The sequence below is a fragment of the Epinephelus moara genome, chromosome 19, assembly GCF_006386435.1.
Source record: "Epinephelus moara isolate mb chromosome 19, YSFRI_EMoa_1.0, whole genome shotgun sequence".
Lineage (NCBI taxonomy): Eukaryota > Metazoa > Chordata > Actinopteri > Perciformes > Serranidae > Epinephelus > Epinephelus moara.
The window spans coordinates 18666224-18688674 of NC_065524.1; the positions used below are offsets into that span (position 1 = coordinate 18666224).

The 22451-nt window shown below is 38.4% G+C and overlaps 1 protein-coding gene across 1 annotated transcript in view; it reads left to right on the top strand.

Moving 5' to 3' along the window:
* The window catches only part of eys (eyes shut homolog), a 366564-nt gene that overhangs the window by 184933 nt on the left and 159180 nt on the right, over nt 1–22451 (top strand). Inside the window, exons 15-21 of the mRNA XM_050070471.1 lie at nt 3580–3702; nt 8075–8188; nt 11857–11979; nt 14752–14865; nt 15463–15696; nt 17739–17861; nt 17966–18079. Of these exons, the coding sequence (XP_049926428.1) occupies nt 3580–3702; nt 8075–8188; nt 11857–11979; nt 14752–14865; nt 15463–15696; nt 17739–17861; nt 17966–18079 (945 nt within the window). The remainder of the gene's footprint in view (nt 1–3579; nt 3703–8074; nt 8189–11856; nt 11980–14751; nt 14866–15462; nt 15697–17738; nt 17862–17965; nt 18080–22451) is intronic.

The following is a 22451-nucleotide window of genomic DNA, read 5'->3' on the forward strand; positions in this document are numbered from 1 at the left end:
GCCCAAGTCCGATTTTTGCTCATATGTGACACAGATCTTTTTTCAAAATGATGTAAACACACAAATGGAATCTGATCTTTTCAGTATCTGATTAGGACCACATAGAAAAATGGTCCTAAATCAGTTATAGGTCTAATTTTGTGCAGTGCATATCAGAATTCATGCCACTTTAATGTCACTCTAAATTTGCTATTCGTCAAAATTCTGCACTGGCAGGAGTCACTTGGTGATTACAAACACACCATCATCATCATCAGACGATCATCATCCGAAATTTGGGATGAAATCTTTCCCAGTTAAGCCATTTATGTCACAATCCCACCACTCTTGGCTCTGACTCTGCATTTTCATACAGAAGTAGCAGCCATTGCTCCACAAAAAGCCATAATGAAAAATTTGGCTCTCTTTCTCCCCGTCCTCATCCTTGTTATTGTCTGCTCACAAATTTGCTGGCTGCCATTGTACATCAACTTATAAATGGAACCATTAACGCTGACTTCAATGGCCTCCATGTTTGCTTCCATACAACAGCGTGCTGTATTTATGTGGGTCAGTTCGGGATCTTAACTAGTTCGCACTTGTATCTGATATTATAGGAACAAAAGTATAGGAACAACTTGAACAAAAAAATCTGAATTAATTCTACAGTGAGCATTAAGGCTTGCAGTGTGAATGTGGCCTTGGCAACAACACATTAAGCAGAGGTTTACAACCAATACCAGCAAAAAAAATGGCAACATTATCACCTGACTCATTCAGTGACTCATCAAAATACTGAATGAATGACTATTTCAAACCAAAAAAAAAAAAAAAAACCCATAATAAAAAAAACAAACAAGACAAAGAGAATGGTGTCCAAAAAGGAGTGGGTAAAAGTAAAACTGATCCCTGTCCCTACCCTTTCTTACATTTCTTCTGTTAACTCATACATTATTTCAACAAATTCCCAAATTTATTTACAACTAACATACAACTATCCCCAGTCTATTTACCACCACATTGAAATAATAAGTAATAAACCCAGTTTATTTACAGTCCAAGTATCACCCAGTGTTACAAAATAAATATGCACTCCTCTAACACAACATTTCCTCATCTGTATATCTGCCAAAAAAAAATTTTTTTGCATAGTTTTTTAAATGTATTTATATTTATGCTTTGTTTCAACTCATCATGCAGCCCAGTCCACAAGTCCACCCCATACACTGAAATACACAGACTCTTCGTCAGTCCCTCCAAGACCTCGCGACAAAAAACCCTTGAATTTCCGGCCAATTTTGTCAAAAACTGTGATAAAAATTGCGGCATTTTTATGTGATTTTTTTTTTCCAAGAAATTGCAGCGAATGACAAAAGGAGAAAAAAAAATTGATTTTTTTTTTAACTACTACCTCCAAAAAATAAGCCATGTTATCACTTGCTATAATAAACATACTGAATATTACAAAAATAGCTGCAAATGTTTTTTACAGTTCTCTTCTTTAGTTTTATTTAATCAGTTTCAAAGCATGGACTCCAATAATGTTGAAAAAAATCCTGAGTGAATATTGTAGCTCTCAAACCAGACAATGTGACTGTAAAACAACATGTAAGCTACATCGTATGTAAACATAACATTTTGATAAATTCAACACATATTGTATGCATTTAAACAGTGCAAATTCTTATGTCAATACAGAGCCTTTCTCCATACTGCAATTCGGTCAGCCAGAAAATGCGTAAAAACACGGAAAAATCGCGTGACTTTTGAAATATGTGCTCCCTGTACCGCACATTGTGTACCATTGCTGTCTTTTGGAGGATGCACCAAATTTCTTAAAGATAAAATAACATTTTGGAGGCATAGTTGAGGTACAGTTTATCAAACATTTAGGCACAAATGGACATCACCTTAACAGTTTTTTCTTAAACCGAATAATCCAGGGCAAAAAAGGGTATTTTACAGTGGTGCTTAAAACATGGACATGTGGTCGCATTATTAGATTTTGATCAGAACATGAAACTTATCACTCATTCCCTGCCCCAAACAATTTTAATTTACCCTGCTAACTTACACACAGACCAACAAAGAAGGCGAAAAACCTCTTTTGTGAAGATAATGAACTACCCAAGCTAAATCCAGCTTTCATAATAATACTTAACTGCTAGTCACAATTTATTGATTAAACTCACTTCCAAGTAACAACTGAATTCAGTGATTTCTATCCAAGAACATGATTTTTCAGTTTTTCAGCTCAGTGAAGCAACCACATCGTTTGAGATAAGAGTTGAATAATTATGCTGATGAACAGCATGATGATGAGCCAAGAAGTAGCTATGACCCATGGCTGTTCTGATTAACCGCTGAACATGGGCACAGAAGCACTCGGCTTAAATGTCTTTAACAATACATCGTGGTGTGTCTAGTTGCTGCGGTCCATTTTGAGATAAAGTGAAAAACAGTATGTCTCACTTTGTGCCTTTGTGTCTTGCAGCAGAGTTGGGCTGAGCCACTCGTAGCTGTCAGACAGAACAGGGAGTCCCATTTGGAGATGGTGACACTGTAAATGTGACATTCCTTCATGCAACATTAACCCCAGAGTGAATTGCATGCACAATTGGTTATTAAACACTTCTGAAACACTCTGTTGGAGGCAATAGCTGTCCATTAACTAGTCAAGGCAATACATAATATGATGAGAAAAGGGTAGTTGGAAGGTCATCAAACATCTAGATAGATGTGTTGATGTAAAACACACAGCTCTGGAAACAGGTAAAGAAAGTGGGGATGGCTTACAACAGGAAGTACATAATCTAATATAACTGCTGACCTGTGGGTGTGTAAGTCTTGATGAAGGGGATTTGCATTAAGAAGTGATGTTTGAAATATTTCCTATGCCAGTGAGTGAGAGCTACTTCGCAGACTGCACAGAGATTAATGCGACGGAGATGTGGGAACATTTCTCCTGTTAGAGCCCTCTGGTTTAAAGAGGTTTTTGGTTAGCATGAGAAGGAAATTTACAACATTTCGCTTTTAGAAACTCAAATATTCCGTGACTCCATCGATTGATTCACCCCCCTTTTGTGAATCTAACAATTAAATCTTCTTTTTTAAACCCACATTACCTCATAGGCACAGGTTGAACAGTGTGATATCAGTGTAAAAACACCCTGATCTATTTTAGGACTCTCCCTTTGAGCCATCTTTATTTGTACAAACACATGTAATGAATATCGGTCACACCATCTGTCTGTGCTTTATTTACAACAATAGATATTGACATGGGTATCTATCAGTGACATGCAGACGTACGTTTGGTGGGGCAGACAAATGTGATATAGATCAGTTGGGTAGGCTGGGTGTCTGTCAATGATTCACTCAATTAGCATACTGCATAGCAGGTAGATTGCGAGGGGAAGAATCAATACCCCCATTAATCCGCTAAAGAAAAGTTGTTTATACCTAATGAAACATACAGCCACATAAACGTGTTGCGTAATATGTGTTACTGTTGTTTTATGAATTCACACCTTATTGCTTTTTTCCCAAGGTTTGGCTGAATTTCTTTCTTCACCATTGTTAACCCAATTTTCATTGCAGGTTTCAAGGGGAAAGACTGCTCTGTGGATATTGACCTTTGCTCGTTCGGACTGTGCAGTGAACATACATTAATATGCGCAGAAACCAAGGATGGACAGAATGTGTCCTGCACGTGTGAAAGAGGTGAGAAAGACCTTTAATGGGTGTTATATTTTTCACGCAGGTATATTAATGGTGGATAATGCATTTTTTTCATGCTTTAAGGTTAAGTTCACTAAAAGGAGAATGTGGCTGTACGGTAACTGCTGCAGCTTCAGGTGATAATTAGTTGTCTGTGGATCAAAAATGGAATCCTTTTTTTTTTTTTTTTATCAGATCAAGACTGTGTAATGGTTGAAATGCTTGGGGCATGGATGCAACATAGGTGGGGCGATCTTTTTAAGATATATTTTGGGGCTTTCTGCCTTTATTTGATGGGACAGATACGGCGTGAAAGGGGGAGAAAGAGGGGGTATGATATGCTTTAAAGGGGCTTGGGTTGGAATTGAGCCCATGGCCGCTGCAGTAAGGACACAGCCTTTATACATGGGGTGCCTGCTCTACCAGGTGAGCGAGTGGGCACCCCGGGGGACTCCATATTTGTAGCATGTGGTTGCCAGGCAGCTATCAAGTTTTCCCAAGTGATAATGCAGTTGGATATACAGGGCTATGTTAGCTGGTAGTGAAATAATTAGCTGGATCGTTTTAACTTCAGGATGCGCTAATTTGATTGATTTATTTATATATTATGTGAAATGTAAAAACACCCACTGTGTTGCATTGCCTCTGGTTAAATAAGATACTCATTTTCATTATTTGTAAACAGATTGTCTTCATTTTTTCACAAAGTTCTCTGTAGTTTTTATCTGATAGAGGGTTGTCTAGCTGCACGCAGAAAAAAAAGGAGACTAGCCACGTCCATTCCCCATGTATTATGGTTGTAAGTGTTCTTCTCGTTAAGGTTGGGGTGAATACTCGGATGAACAAGTATCCGGTATGAATAATGCACTTTTTAAGAGTATCATTCAAGTATAATATGTAAATATCTGGGTTGCAAATGCTACTCACTATCATATATTTTGGTCGTGCCCTCTCCTGGCTGCCTACTGGAAGAATATCCATCAGATCTCAGAGAAGGTGTTCAGAACCAATATCTCTTCCAGATTTGATGTTTTATATATATGCAGTATTCCACAGGAAGGTAGAACCCTCTTGAGAGCTGTGTTTGCTGCATGTAAGAAAGCCATAACTTGCAAGTGGTTGAAGCCCCAGGCTCCCTCAATTGAAGATAGACATAGTCCATCAAATATATACAATGGAGAGATTGACATATTCCCTCAGAATACAATAAGAGAAATTCCAGATGGCTGGACTTTATTAAACCCCAAAGACCAGTGTATAAGAGTTCTGTGCATATTTTAAATGCTGCCAATCCTCCTGTTTGTTCAGTTTTGTTCGATAATGTTCAACCTGTATGTATAAAAAAAATGTGCTCAGAAGAAACTGCCACTTCGCAACACCAGATCTTTTTCTGAAAGGTGTTGTACAGTAAGTAAACATGCTGTCAACATTTCTTTTTAACAGATAAACAAACCAGCAAACAATCCTAACATGCTTGGAGTCCAGGAGATCTTTGCAGAAGAGTCTTGGATTCTCATTCAGGAGAATTTGACAACACACATTTGAAAAAAAAAGAAAAGAAAATGATCTGAAGCGTCATACTGAGGCTGTTCTGTAAATAGTGTTACAGCAAATACAACTTCTGATCAACCAATATCAATTTCAGGCTCAAACTAACAACCTCTGGTTCGACCACACCCACTTCAGAAGTGGCCCTGATCACTTAGAAAGGAAATAACAACCCTTTATTGGTCCCCTGGCAACTAATATAAAATCTATACAGTAAATTTAGGCATCACTTTTGATTCTCAGTTAAACTTGGAACCACATGTCAATAATCTCATTAAATCCTGCCACGTCCACGTAAGAAATATTATCAAAATCAAATCAGCTGTGTCCTTTTTCTGACCTAGAAAAGCTGATTCATGCTTTTGTATTCTCAACTACTGCAATGCACTGTTAGCATGCCTCAGTCAATCTTCAGTATCTCAGCTTCAGCTAGTGCAGAATGCTGCAGCTCATATTTTAATAGAGACAAATCATAGGTCACATATCACCCCAATTTTCGACGTCCTCCATTGGTTCAGAATTTATTTTAAGATTTTCTCAATAACCTTTAAAGCTCAACATGGTTTAGCTGAGCTTCTGACCACCTATGCTCCAAGTCGTAACCTGAGATCCTCAAGCCTACCCTCGCTAGTCATCCCTAGATCAAGGCTGGTAACTAGAGGTGACTGGGCTTTTGCATCAAGGCCCAGAGGCTCTGGAATTCTCTGCCTGAGGAGATTAGGCTGGTTAGCTAATTACCTGTTTTTAAATCATCGCTTAAAACATATTTTTATATGAAAGCTTTCCCTTTTGATGCCTGTACTTTTGAGATTTTTGTGTTTCATATCCTTTGTATTGTTTTGTTGTCTGTTTCAAAGTACAGATACAGATAATGTAGTTGGTTGAACACACACTGATACATGTGATAGTGTGCAGCTCATCCCTACTTCTCATGTTCTACTTGCTGTTAAATAAGTTCTCTTACTAGACTGTATATCAAAAATAGTTCCAAAAATTGGTGCACAGCTTTATCACACCTTCATATCCATCCGATAATCTTATGCTGATTTGAGATTAATTTGACAGTCCCTGCAGAAAAAAACCAACAATTTTGTTTGTGTGTCAGTAGCGTCCCCTTGATTCCACCTCCACGAGGATGACAGTGTTATCACAGCAGTAGCTGCCAGCAGTGACAGGGATAACACTGACAGGCGTAAGAGGAAGAGGCTTGACCTGTTAGATACTTTGAGGCTTGCCAGGGGTAACCAGGCTTCAGACTGTTGCAAGTGGAGGATATATGTGCAGTATGTGACAGAGTGCCTGTATCGCACTGTGTGTACCTGCACAGGGAATCATGCAGCTTATTCCTGGGTTAGTTACGGTACTTGAATTGAAAACATTTTTTCCTGCCAAACCAATCATAATTCAGTCGACACGGCTCCATACCAACTCTGCTATCTCTTTTCAAATGAATGGCTATTACATAGAAGTTCATGTAACCCAATCAATAACCCTAACTTCATTACTCCTGTTGCACTTATGCTTGGCGGATGTCAAAGTGAAGGATTGTGAGTGATTTCTTATGTAAATGAAAGCAACCTACGGCGAGCTGCTCTCCCCAGATCACTTCTCAAGGGCAAACTGCGAGATGCTGTCTTGTCTAGATGTTTCAGGTCGGCAGTCTTGGCATCCATATTATCTACTGCTTGCCAACCTAATGTGTTGCAAAACATGTTACTCATACCCTCTCTCGCTATAGTGTATATCCCACGCTGTCAACTCTCTGACCCGGGATCTAGTGCTCACACTAAATCATATCCTTGAACTGAGAATGTTGGATGAACTCAAAATGGCCAATTTTGCATGTATAATTTGATTTGATTATGCCAAAAGAAAAAAAAACATGAAGCACAGTCCTGGCTTGTTGTAGAGGTTTCTGGGGGAAATTCTTCCCGGATTTTTAAGTGATTAAACTCTTGAGGAGCAGATTTTGCAGGGCAATAATTGTGTTTTTATGACTAAGAAACTGTTGACAGCAGGGTTTTTTTGTGTTTTACATTAGCATTTATTTCAAAGGAACAACTTTGCAAGACTTATTTTTGCCATAAAATTATTTGAGCTCCAAAAGCTGTTTCATCAAAAGCCCCACTTGGCATCAGACAGTTTTTTGTCGTACCGCAGGTTTTAGCAATGCAGCAGTTGTTTGGTTGCTGTTCTTGCTTTTATATAACCCTACAGTATTGTTTTGGAGGGAAAACTGCTTATTCTGACTGTTCTTTTTATATTCACCCCCCCCCCCAATTCCTAATTGTGGAGAACATCTTAGGACCCTTATGCTCTGTTTGGTCCTCGGCTGACTGTGTGAAATATTCACACTGCAAACACATAACAAATACTCAATGGGAGATTCGTGTGAGGTTAACCCACACACAGCCTATAATGTGCCTTAAACACTGACATGTTTCTTCTCTTTAATAGCCTGTGTGGGTGTGTATGTGTGTGCGGTGCAAGTGCGTTTACACATGTGCACTGATGCATGTTATTTGTTTCATGTGGTTCCCTTTGTGTATAGATTGACTTTGATCTTAAAAATCACTGGATTTGGCTTGTTTAATGTAATAAATCAGAAGGGCAATGACTGGCTCTTATTAAACATGATTAAATGATCCAGTGAGCTGAGTCTGCATGTGCCCAGCGAGCACTTTGAATCAATACAAGCTTTGAAAACCAGCTTTTGTTTGTGAAAACAAAGTCATGCTGATCCTAATTGGCTGAGGAATGAAACCAGGCTAAAAGGATTCCAATAACAGTGTCTTTTTTTATTTTTATTTTTTTACATATGCTGCAGGGTTTGGAGGGTCATTTTGTGAAGTAAATCTGGATGAGTGCAAGTCTAAACCCTGCCAGAATGGTGGTATTTGTGTGGACGGAATTGACCTGTATCAGTGCTTCTGCTCAGAGGGTAAGTTGCAATGCAATTAGATCCTCCAATAGCCGAGAAGATACGATTATGTGACTAATTCAGACCTTTGTGGGTGTTAGAAGTGTGCAACCAACCGGTTTCAGTCCTGGAGTTATGACCCTGGCTCAAATGAAAAAGCCATTCAGAAACACTTTTACAGTGATTCATTCTCCACTCTGTTGTTTTGTCCGTCTATTTCTTATTCCTCTGGATGAATGGACAAACGGAGATGAAAAGACATTGAGTTATTTCCACTGCAGCTACAGCTCAAATCTACAAGCAAGGCCATCTTCCATTTGCTGCTGAAGTTCAACAGCCATACAAGGAAAAATCCATCTTTTAAAACTATCCAGGAAACAAATGCAGCCACAACTCATTTCTATTATAGTAACTAGTAAGGGTGTAAGGATACATTCTTAAGGGCTGATATATTAATTCAGTCATCAACGATCCAGTATTATTAATGCGAAGCGAAAAGATTGATGTGTATTATTGTAGGATGTAGTGGCATCTCGTAGTGACATTGCAGAACTCAAACTTCATCCCTGTGGCAAGCATGTGGAACTATGGTGGCCGACACAAAGATGCGAACTGTTTGATTTACAGTGTTGTCGGATATATAGATGTAAACAGCTCCATCTAAGGTAATGAAAAACACAACATTTTTTATTTTTATTTTCCGGTGATTATGCATCATGCATTCATCATTCATTTTCTGTAACCACTTATCCTGTTAGGTGTCATGGGGGTGCTGGAGCCTATCCCAGCTGACACTGGGCGAGAGGTGGGGTACACCCTGGACAGGATGGCAGACACACATGGAGACAGACCATTCACGCTCACATTCACACCTACGAGAAATTTAGAGTCACCAGTTAACCTAACCTGGAAGCCGGAGTACCCTGCAAAAGTAACATACAAACTCTGCACAGCACCCTGAGGTTCTAACCTCCCACCCCGGGTTCGAAGCAGGAGCCCTCTTGCTGTGAGGCGACAATGCTAGTTATTAAAATCGTCTACAAATTTAGCCAGTAGATGCCCCTAAATCTTACACAATTTACCTTTAGATAAGACTTTATTTTGAAATTTCCATGGCACATCTGTGTCACCATTTCTGTCCAAGCACACCTCCTTCCTAATGGTGCGTTCGTTTTGTACTCGAAGGTCGGAAGTCGGAATGACATCACCTCCAAGTTGACAACAGTTTTTGCAGTCTAGTTGAAAACGGTGGACAAGTCGTAAAAAAGCAACCATTCTACCGTTGACAGCCGTAGCCACTGTTAGCAATATCAGTTGATAACAACGCTCTATGTGGTATTTTGCACATACAGACAGCGTAGCAACATGCCCACGGAACAGTACTATGGGTATGGCTGACCTAATGTAAAACAAATAAGATAAAATTGCTATAAACAGTACTTTAGCAGAGTGTTTACTCACTATGTATGTGACCGGCAGCCATCTTGAATTCATAAGTCAGGGTTGATGCGGTTGCTCCGAGCTTCCGAGTTGGAAATACGATCTCATGGTGCGTTCGAGTTTAAACTTCCGACTGGGAACTGGGAATTTCTGACCTCCGAGTACAAAACAAACACATCATAAACATTTAAACAGTGCTAGCGGCCCAGCACCACATAGACAATTGTAAGTAGCAAAAAAGACCATAGGCAAATTTGCTGATATCTTCACATATCCATCACAGGCCCCTGAATTGAATCAAATCAAAACTGTATCATGGCACACTTTGTGATATCAGTAAATATCGTAATAGATTGATAAGGTTCATACTGTCTATTTATTTAGAATATTTTAAGGTTTTCTTATATTCAGACATAACAGGATGTAAGGAGATGTGTTTTACGTGCTTGACAGTTTCAACTGACACTCCAGTCTTCCTCAGAAGCGTCATCCGATGTGCTGCTGACGTGTCATATATCAGCTGGTAGGCCTGACAGAGCAATCAGAGTCTGTCAGGCCAACCCCGCCTCCCGCGTCGTTGTTCGTTTTCTGGAGTAGGGAATACCAGGTATGCGAGAGGGTGTACGCCCCCTTGTCCCGGTTGATGGTGCCGCTTGCCCGCTTCCTGATCTCAGTGGCCTCTTTTATCCACCGTTTGAATTTATTGGTCATTGTTCAAGCAGGTAAAACACATCTCCTTACATCCTGTTCTGTCTGAATATAAGAAAACCTTAAAATATAGTAAATATCGTAGTCTTGTCCAAAGAATCGATATAATATTGTATCGTAATGAAGCTTGTGATTTCCACCCCTGGTAACTAGGTATGTAATCCCAGGTAAACTAAAAAATCCGTGCAAACCTAATCACATCTCCTACTGCATATTGATTTCAGATGTTTGGTACCAATTTATTTTATCAAAAAACACAACATTTAGAAATTACAAATTATTGCTGCCAGACAAAGAGACTCCTTCTTGCACATTACATTCCTCAGACTATTTCTTATATGTGGGCTCAGTTTGGTGCAATATGTCCTGTAAGAAACATCAACAACTCCCTTCATGCAGCTGGGGAATGTGCAAGGATTCAACTGTTTTTGCACAACTGAAAGAGATTCTTGGTCCTTATCTTCTTTTTCACCCAACACCATGCCCTCAATGTGTCGACAACACAAGTTTATCTTCATACAGGTACAGCCGTGTGCCTACAGGGTTGAGAGCTAAACAGAATGTTGCCCTATCCAAACACAACAGGTGATTTTGCTGATTAGCACACATTGAGCCAAAGAACAGGAACTAATCAGTGGACTCTGTTGCTGTAGTGTTTGACTGGAATGAAAACCTGTATACTCTCAACAAGAGGTGTGTTTTTTTTAGCGTATGATGTTGATTGCTTCCTTTATTCATGGTGATTTTCTATTTAAACTCTCCAGTTTCCTGGTTTTCAGTCCAGTACCCGAAAGGTTAAACAATATTTGCTTTAAGTTTCCCCGATCACATAAAATCACTCCATCAGAAATTGTCACTCGCATCATTGGAGGAAAAAGGAGTAAATCTCAGCTATTTTTCCAATAATTTCTTGGTCCAGTTGACATCTTACCTGTGAGACATACCTCTGATTAAACCTTGATTGCGGGTGAAGCCTGTTATGCATTTTTAATGAAGTCAGAATAATTGTCAAATTTTATGACATGGAGAGAGGTGGAAATTGGTTCCATGGTCAGTTTGAGAAATGATGAGAATTTGACCTGCACCGATGGTGCTGATAGCCAAGCATTAGTCATGGGCCTCCTGTAGCTGCAGTGTGTGACAGTGCTAATGATAGTCATTTTGTAGCGTGACCATGCGGTGGAATATATTTATGGGGGACTAAAATGTCAGAAATTGGCAGCACTCACTTTTACTTCATGACTTTAACCTTTTATTTTTAAAATATCAAATATGCTGATATAACTTAGGAATAATTGCTGTGAAGAAAATGACACACACAATATATGAGGAAATATAATTTATTTCCTCAAATACAGACTGTGGTGCAATCTACTCTCCGTGATATGCACTTGCTCACAGGCCTGCATTGAAAAGTCATGTAAAATGTCACAAAGGCAATAAATTGCTTTTGGGTGCAATTTGATACTAATTAGTATCTTTTCATGTCTGCTGTTTACTGATATTCACTGATGAGATTTCTCTTTCTCCCTCCATACCAGGGTTTGAGGGGTTGAACTGTGAAATCAACTATGATGAATGTGTCCACGGATACTGCGCCAATAATTCCACATGTATTGACCTGGTTGCAGACTATGAGTGCATCTGTCCTCCGGGCTTTGCCGGTGAGTTATCTATGTCATCATTTTCATAGTTTAGGCTTTAATGAATATAGCGCAGATTGATGACGCTTCAGTAGTGATAACCATCAAAGTGGTCTCATTGTCTAACGTAGCAGCTCATTCACCATTTACAGAATGACGGCAGCCGATTTAGTGTCAAGATATCTTTGTTTCTCCTTCTGCAGAAACTGAATTCATCATTAATTAAGTATTTATCCAAAGATATATTGGTTACAAAAATCTATAAAAGGTGCTGCAAATCTTTCATTAAAGCCAAGACAGGAATACTGATTCTGGTTGGCAAAATGCTAAGCTCATTTTGTCTCCAGTTTTATATTTGGTGTGGTATAAATAGAACCTTCAATGTATCCATCACTCCCGTATGTTCGGTGAGCAGTGGTAGCGAGGGAGTTTTATGCATACAGTATTTTGTACTGTGACACTACAAGCAAGCACAAAACTAGACTAAAGCAACTGTCTGTGCCTGTGGGAACAAACTGCAATAGTACTAAGATATATAGAGCACTTATACTGTAGTATCACCCCTACTGGCTCCATTACTGAATGCACTGGCCAAATCCGAATGTCCACCCTCTGGACTCGTGGACTGAGACCTTGTCGACTTCAGTCATGCGTACTGCGATGTGTTCACCGTCATCACTTGAGGTCTGTGAGAGCGTGAGACTGCAAGCTGCTGATAGACAGTCCTCATGTCTCCTTCAGTCATTTATTATATTATTAATCCTCACACAAGTTGATGGGTCTTAGTATCTGCTTATCTGTCCCTGCAGATATCCAGATAGTAATCCAATTAATAGGTTTTTCTTGTGAGTGAATTTATCCACAACATTTAGCCTACACACATTGAAATGCAGAAATGTTTTTGTATAAGAACTGAACCATGGCTATATAATGTGGGTATTACTTACATACTTACAAGACCTTCTTTTAGAATATACTGTGCAGTATTTATAGGGTAAGATGCAGAAATAAAATGCATTTTGATTACCTCACTCATCTGTACTGTGATGTGGTTGAATATAATTTCTGCCCAACATGAGTCAGGTAGCATATAATTAGAGTTCTCCCTATACTGATAACAGTATCGAAAACGGCCTCCATTACTGCCTAACATGTTGGATTGGGTATCGGAGAGAGTGAGTTTTTGCACCAATCTAATGCCATGTAATTTAGAAATTAACTTTAAAGTGGTGTCACACAGGGATAAAATGGCAGCTCTTCTGGAAATCAGTTCTTCCTCTGTAGTCTACACAGAAAGTTGCACTCTGTAGCCACTGGCAACTACTGCTTTTCCTGTTAAAAAGGAGTTACTTTGTGGTTAAAAGTATAACGTTTGCTGTTAGCAAAATGTCAGCAATTTGGCAACTTTCTTCATGTTGAACAAAAGATTTAACTTGAGCCATCCCATGTAACAATGACAGCACTCATTTCACATCCATACAGGGTTAGTAGGATAGTATAGTAGTATTGTAGGTGATTGGCAAGTCACAGAAACAGCTCAGAAATATGTTTGACAGTGCTGTACTCAGGAGAGCTAAACATATATCTGCTGATGCCTCACATCCAATACGCCCAGAGTTTGAGCTGCCCCCGTCTGGGTGTAGATTCAGGGAAACAGTTGGAACATATTTAAGAGGTCCTTTATCCCCTATGCCATACAGGCTATGCACACAGGATGACTGTATCAGGGAATACTACTATTTTTATTTCATGTTGTGCTCTCTTTTACTATTTGTATAACTTAATGCTCTTATTGCTTATATATGATACTATTGTATCATATATATATATTTTTAAATTGTACGTTTTTTAATGGTGGTAATCTGTGTCTGTCTGTACCTTTGATTATTGAGAGAAGCCAAAGACGAATTTCTACTGAGGTGGACAATAAAGTTATCTACTATCTGGATCTGGATGTCTTTTAATGGTATTTTATCAAAGGAATTGTTTACTATGAAAGGAACATCCTGCCATTACATTGCATGTTCCTCGTACCTGAAATTTCTGAGGTAATAATTAGAATATATCAGTTAAAATATGGATATTAGCCCACGTCTAATTTGTTACTGTCATTACATTTCATTGCAATAATTCACAGTTAATTACTCTGTACAGGTAATTAAGGTAATTATAGACAATAAGCCTAAATAATCAAGGCATCATTCACACAGTATTTGACATTTTTTCAGTAACTGCCTTCTTACAGTGCATTGTAAATAAATGCCCATTAGTGTACCTGTAACATGCTGTAAAATTGGATCATTTTAATTATTACAACATAATTTCATTGTATAAACGGCAGAGAACTATAAGGATAAAAGGGTATCGGAACATCTCTACTTTTAATACAGCAATTGTTTTACTCATTCATAATAGATTTGTTTTGTTTGTTTAATCAGTAATTGCAAAAACCACAGCGTCACTTCTGTATATTGCTATGCAGCCTCTCTGGAAGTCTGCAGACAGTGTCCCTAAGGTCCCATGTGGACTGGATGAATTGCGGATCAGGACAGCCCTCAAACTTCCCGTGAATGTGCCCGCAAAGTTTGTGATGCTGCAAATCCGGACAGTTGGATTCGGCCATGTGTGCCTCACGTCACGCTAGTTCATTACGCTAATGGTTGTCGCTCTCTGCAGTTAAACTTATTTTAGGCCAGGATATTAAGATGTCTCATTATGTTGGTGATGTGTTTGTTTTCTTAGTGTGTGTTCATTTTTATGGCGCTCAATTAACAATCTTTATTTACTCATCAGGTAAGAATTGCTCCACATCTGTCTCCACGTGTGCATCAGATGTTGAGTTCTGCAAAAATGGAGGAACCTGCTTCTACAACTCGGCAGGGGAAATACAGTGTATTTGCCCTGCAGGTATTAAAACATATTTATACGGTCGATTGGTAATGAAGCTCAGATTTGTTTTGATGCATGAATCAAGCTTGGCGTTTGCTCTTTTATTCAATACTACAGTAATTCCATTTTGAAATGTAGACACGCAACAGTGTGCTGAGGAAAAATAATACTAAGCTATATAATCATTATAACCCCAGTGTGTCATGAGCTCTTCTGCTTTTATTCTGCATCAATCCCTCTTTTTTAAATTCAGCCCTAAATGCATTTGAAAACATATTAGTGTTGTTGATTACTGTGGTATCACCAGAACAGCCAAGTGAATACCATCAGAAAACACATGTATAAATCCATAATTTAGTTACAATGGGTGAAAAAAGCCACACATCACAGTGTTTTTCCTTATGAAGGTTGTGTTCTGGTGCTGAAATCCCTCTTTGGTTCTAATGCTTTACGCTCTGGCTTGATAGAATATGTAAACCAGCAGGGAGGGAAAACTCTGGCAATGACAGCATCACGTGAAATCACAATCCCTGATCTTTGCCAGATGTGGGAAGTCAGGAGGATACTGTACACAGCACAGCACATCAATCACTACTTTGATCCCACCTCTTACAGGATACCTTGGCAATGAATGCTCCTCATCTGTGAACCAGTGTGTGTCAAATCCTTGCGACCCCGAGGGGACTCTCTTCTGTGAAGAGCTGGCAAAGACTTATAGATGTGTGTGTCAACATGGGTACTCTGGGCCGCACTGCAAAACACCTATAAACCACTGTGTTGATGGCCTGTGTCAACACGGTTCAGCGTGTGTGGATCTATCAAGAGGGTTCAAGTGTGATTGTTTACCAGGTAGGTTCACCATCCAGCAGCGGCTTGTCTCAAATGGAGGCAATTCCTCGAATGAATCATGTATATAGCAGACACACTCCCTGGTTTGATGCTTTCGCTTGTTCAGCTTCCCTCTCCGTAGGAGTCTAATCTCTTTGGCCTTAAGCAACAACACGTAACAGCCTTATGAAATGTGTAAGTCAGGGCTCAGTTGATCAGGTTGTGAGCTGACTTCAAAGCGGCGAGGATGCTTGGAATTTACCCACTTTGGATCTGGATGTCTTCTAATGGTATTTTATCAAAGGAATTGTTTACTATCAAAGGGCTATCCTGCCATTACATAGAATGCTGCTCTTATCTAATATCTCTGAGGTAATAATTAGAATATATCAGTTGAAATATGGAAATTGTCTTGTCTAATTTGTTGCTGTCATTATATTTCATTGCAATAATTCACAGTTAATTACTCGGTACAGGTAATTAAGGTAATTATAGATAATAAGTATAAATAAATACATCATTCACACAGTACTTGACAATATTATTTCATAGTATAGATTGTAGAGAACTACCATTTTGTACCCACAGTTACCAAATTTAACAATAAGTTACCATCCCTCTCAGCTTACTAGAAGTGAACAATGTGTGAATATGAAGTGTGTTGACATTATTATAAAAAGGCGAAACAATAGATGTGTTATCTTCTACACTGATTTTAAAAAGCTTTCAACATAAGTAAGCTCATCTTAGTCACCTATTATTACAAATATCCATCATTTTACTGAAGACCAACATAAATTATGTCACTTGTTACAATTAAAGTACATTTTAGGTGCAGCTTTGTGATGCATGCTGGTTTTATGTTTAAAGGTACACCTTGGAGTTTCCTTGTAAACAAAATTATGTTTGTATTAAGCATTTTCTACAAAACAATGCGTTATTTGTTTCTTTAGAGCAAAAAACACGAGACTTATTTACTTCCTGATAAAAGGTTTACGAAACCAATTTTGTGACTATGATAAAATTTACATCCATGTTTGCTAACTAGCAGTCTTCTTCCCTGGCTCACACATTACTGCTACCAAATATTGAACTGTAAAAGCATGTAGATCCTTTTGCAGGAGATCAAATCAAAATAGTGACTTATTAATAATATAATGATAATAAAAATAATAATAATGCTACTGCTGTTGTCATTAATTGATATCAATGTAAATGCACATTTTGTCATTTACTTGTTCATTAGAAGGAAAGGAAAGACAACAAATCAAATAGTTGTTGGTTTTGCTCTTTAGTAACTATCTAAGTCCTCCTTCATTTAAAAAAAATGTTTTTCTTTTGTTTATATCACCTAAAATGTCTGACCTTGACTATCCCCCTAAGACCTGAACTTTTGTTTGGTATGCATTTGTAATTTCTCCCAGCTATTTGGGATCAGTAGGACCCGATAAGTATAAAAGACTAAACATTGTCAGTGATTATAAAGTCCCAATGTCCTCAAACGAGACGATAATTAAGTCCTAATGTCGGCAAACGAGTAGTTACTAATTAAGTTTTTTATCTTGTTACTGTTGCTAAAATTGGTCAAATTTGTTGCCGTAGCAAACTACAAACATTATTAAGCATAAAAAAACAAGTTTCAACCATAAAGTGTGATCAGGTTTTGGACCTTGTCCTCTTTTGTGTCGGGATTCTGCGGCAGACTGACTTGCCATCTTGTTTTTACGTGGATTAATGTATTGTCCTCTTACTACCACTAGATGGCACAAAAAAATGTCCACGAATGAGGAAAACAGGTCTGAGTAAAGTGGAATGTAGTATAAGGTCAAGTGTCATTTGTGGACAGAGGATCTCAGGGGTGAAAAAACTTTGTTAAACAAAATGTAAATCAAAGTGTTTTTACATACTTTGAAACAGCTCTTGACGGGGACTTTTAAGGACTAACCATATGATCACTACCAAGGATCTTTACAAGGCGGTGTTAACATCCGACAGGCATTCCTTTTCAGGATTGTCCTCTGAAATTGAGAGCTCCTATAGAATATGTTGTCTTCTCTCTGCAGGTTTAACAGGCCAGTTTTGTGAGATAAACATTGATGATTGTGAAGAAAAGCCATGTGGAGCGCTGAGTATTTGTAAAGACGCTCTCGATGGCTACAATTGCTTCTGTGCGCCTGGATTTATTGGTAAGTGAAAGCTATCTTGAATGTTATTCTTTGTGAGTTAAAGTGACATTTTTATTCACAGAGGCAATGTGTCAACATGCTGTGCGCCTTTCATACCTTCTAAGGAAATAACTGCGAGATTGAAGTGAATGAATGTCTCAGCCAGCCTTGTCGAAATGGAGGCTCCTGCATTGATGAGCTCAACTCTTTCAGCTGCCAGTGTCCTCTCGGAATCACAGGTATTTTATACGCTTTACTGTGACTGTGTTTGTTTGTACAACACTGCTCAAACTTTCATGTGATCAATGATGAGAGGAAGACAACTTTGCTTCCACTCATCATGCCAGTGTGCTTAGAAACATGGATAAAGGCATGTAAATTAAGAGAGAACATTAAGTGTTGTTGATGCACATTCGCAACTATCATGTCTCTTTTAATCAGATTTTTAAACCTCAAATACAACCAAATTAGACATTTAAACTTACACCTGTAGGTGTTTTAACTCTTAGGTGATCAGCATGGAACTCAAATAATACACTCAAAGATGGTAAATGAATGAAGCTTGAATTAACTAGAATTTTTTTTATGTTTTTATAAAAGATACATTAATTTCAAATAAATTATAGAAATTCTTATTCACATTTGGCTATTATTATTTTTTTAAGATTTTTTTTGGCTTTTGCCTTTATTTAGTACATTGATTGTAAAGAACAAAAGGAGACTTGTTTTTACCCGTTTTTATTCAGATATCTTGAGGTGAGACTTATGGTCTCTATGACCACCGCCTGGTCCTAGAGACTGGCAGACACGGGTGGACCTGGCTGTTTAGAGAAGACAGGCTGTGTCAGCTCTGTCCTCAGAGACGGGTGGAGACAGAGCAACATTTCCTGCTACAGTGTAGCACATATAAGGAGACAACAGAACTAAGATCTTTACAAAAATTAAATGTAAACTCCAAGATCTTGATTCACTCTCTGACCAGACTAAAATGCTACTTGGAGAAAATAGCGTCAGCGCCACAGATGCAGTGAGATATGTCAGTGCATGTCACAGCCTAAGAGACAATCAACACAACAATATATAGTTAATCTCATCACAGATCACACTCTGCCTTTTTATGCACTCTTTCATTTGGTTAGTTTTTATTTCCTTGAAAATGTACATCTAAGATGTTGTAATTATACATTGTTTCTGGATTTTCACTGTCTTGAATTATAACTGTGCTTTGGCAACACATTAAAAATGTCATGCCAATAAAGCTTATTGAATTGATTTGAGGTAAAGGGAGCCCTCTGCAAATGGACATGCCAATTGTCCCCCTCATTAAAATTTAGCCTAACTTTGGGATGTTATTTTGCCCCCTTCCCGATAAGCTACGCCAACATGGTTGGTACCAATTAATGCCTTAGGGTAACTAGTTTGCCAGGATACCAGCTAGCTAAAAAAAAAGAGCATGCAACAGTCTCTTAACAACAGTAACGTTGGCCTCCAATTATTTTTGGCCAGGGGTGGCCACCGGGAGGGTCAGCATGTCACATGCCATGGCAAACAGAACATCTTACTAATAAATTACAAAGAAAAAAGTGAATTCCTGCATATACTTATTACCTCTGCATTGATTTAATATAAGTGTGTCGATGTTCCGGTCGCTTGCACCTTGCTCAAGATGGAGCCACGTGACTGAAGTGTTGACAGTTTTTAATAAATCAATGCAGAGCTGATAAGCGTGTGCAGGTGTATACTTATTTTTCTTTGAAATTTGATCTCTGCATATTAGATCCTTTACACCACAAATCAGAAAAATCAAGTAGTGTGTATGTGACCTCCACTCATCTAAGTCTATGGTATAAATAATTCTTGCTAAATGTGAACTTTTGACTTATCCCCATATAAATCTGCTAACCCCACTCAAATATTCATTAAACAGGGCGATTGGTTTGATTTGGAACACGGACGGCTCATATCAGATTTCAGGAAAATCAAAGAGGCAAGAGCTCTGCTCACAGCCGAACTGTGGAAATCATATTAGAGTCCATATACCTTTCATGCTGGGGGCTGGATCTGTGGAGTTTAACTCACTTTACTTAATCTTTTATAGTCACACCTCTTGTTCTTTTTCTCCTTAAACTACAGGTGGTACTGTAAATGTATTGTAGGAATGGAAATATATACCACACTCCGAATGTCAATCTGCAAGTTTTCAAGAATTCATGACAACAAATTATTTTTCGATTACGTTCCATCCAACTTTGATTTCTCTCAATAACGAAAACCTTTTACTGAAGCACAGTTACAGAGGAATCACAGGAATCCCATCAGGGCAGTATTTTTCAGTGTGTAGAGGGAAGCGGCTGGTTCTGCTCATAGTATGTGTGTGGCTGGATGTGCTTACTTGTGCAGGTGTCTTAGATTAGACACAATTTCTGTACATTTACTACAGTCAGAATAGATACTTACATGGATGATACAGCTGAGAAGAAAACATATTTGAGCACCTAAACAAAATATAATCCATAGACTATACAGTAGTTGTAGGAGTTGTAATACTTTCTCTCTACAAAGAAATAGAAATATATATATGTGTTAGGGGTGTCAATCAAGTAAAATACTTAATCGCGATAAATTGCATGATTGTCCATAGTTAACTAACGATTAATCGCGTTTTTTATCCGGTCAAAATGTACCTTGAAGGGATGTAAAAATGTATGTTTATTAGTATTACAACAATTCAAAACAATGACAAATACTGCCCAGAATATTGTCTAGAATAACGTCAAAGGTACTGCATGCTCAAAAAATACGCTGAAAGCCTACAGTACCATGGCAAATTCGAGCCCAACAAGCAACAACAGATGGACACATTGACCAAAATGTCGCATTACTTAGTAATATTTACACAATGTAGTGTCCAACTTTACACTTGTAAAGGTTAACTACACCGCGTTCCAAATTATTATGCAAATTGTATTTAAGTGTCATAAAGATTAAATTTTTTGTTNGTCGCATTACTTAGTAATATTTACACAATGTAGTGTCCAACTTTACACTTGTAAAGGTTAACTAAATACCCCCTGATTTTTAAGCAGCTCAATGTACTCTGGTGGTAACTCAATTCACATCGACAGAAAATGCAAATAACTTTGGTCTTGTCGTGAGCGATATCAGACAGATCTTTGAATCTAAACTTGCCATCAAAAGACGCCTTTCTTTATCCATTTCTGCTCACAGAGGTTTGTTTCTGCTTGCCATCCACGTTACTGCTGCATCGCTTCCCGATTTCCCAAACTACGGAGTGGGCCGAGGGTCATAATTACAGATATGTTTGGAAAAGTCAAATCAACCAAACTAGCACCCCACCACTAGACCCTGGGGGCTAACAGAATAAACAAAACCGCAGCAATTTCAGATTTTTCTTGACATCAGTTGTTCTTACCCATATTGAGGCTAAAATATAATGTTTATCATCAGGGTGTTAATAGAGGAGTCATTAGAAATCCAGTGGGTTCATAGCTGTCAGAGCCTGAATATGTTAAGCAAATTGAAGGACATTAGACTATTAAATTAAACTTTTGTGCAAGTAGAAGCAAGTGGCCTGATGGTGGACATATGTGACCAAACTAGCACCTAGTTTGGTATTAGGAGTCATCCACTGGGGACCAGCATCCATATCAAATTGCAAAATGTTGTTTTCAGTGCTGTGTGTTCAAAGCTGGCTATTTGACTGGAAGTGGAGGTTTATCCCACAGGAAGCATTAGTTTAATTTCATGGTCAGATTTTGGCAGTAGAGGAAAGTCATGCAGCAGTAAGCATCCTCTAGGAACCATGAATGTCCATACCAAATTTCATGATTATCAGGCCAATACTCAGTGTGTCTTGATTGATTTTTGTAGTTAAAGGTGCATAGAATATCTCCTAAGAAGATGTAATCATTGTGAAAAGTTAAACTGTTCCTTTTTAAGTGTCAGCTGTTCAGACTCTGAGACTAGACAGAAACAAATAATGATGTGTTTACATACAGTACAGCCGATAAGTGACCAAACCTGTAGTAATAGTTTTGCTGAAACTGCACTTCTGTTCGTAATAACTGGATGTATAAAAATCTTTGCAAGTCCCCAGAGGCTTTCAGAGAAATCGAAATGTTTTTGGCTTCATTAAGCATCAGTATTGATAACGTCTCTGAGAGAACCTCAGTGTTTAAACAGTGAACTCATTCCGACCTTCAGGCCACATCAGGTCACATGGAGGCAATGAGGTTACACAACAAGCTGTGTTTAGACCTTCTGCAGTGCTACAACAGCAGCGCAAACACTACACTGTGATTACATGCAGTGATGCTGTAATTCAAATACCTCTTCTCACTCTGACATTTCACACGATATAATAGCCTCCTTCAAAGCTTACAGAGACTGAATGTGTGAAATAGTGATAATGCACAGAAAAAAAAATCCTCTCACGGCTTAGTTTGTGTGAAGCTGATCTGCTTTGTATTTCCAGAGTAAACACATTAGCAGGGAAACACAGAGAGAATCATTTATATTCTGTATTACATGGACTATTTTCTGTGTCATATACAATAAAGAAATAGATAGAAATCAGCTGCAGAGTGTGCT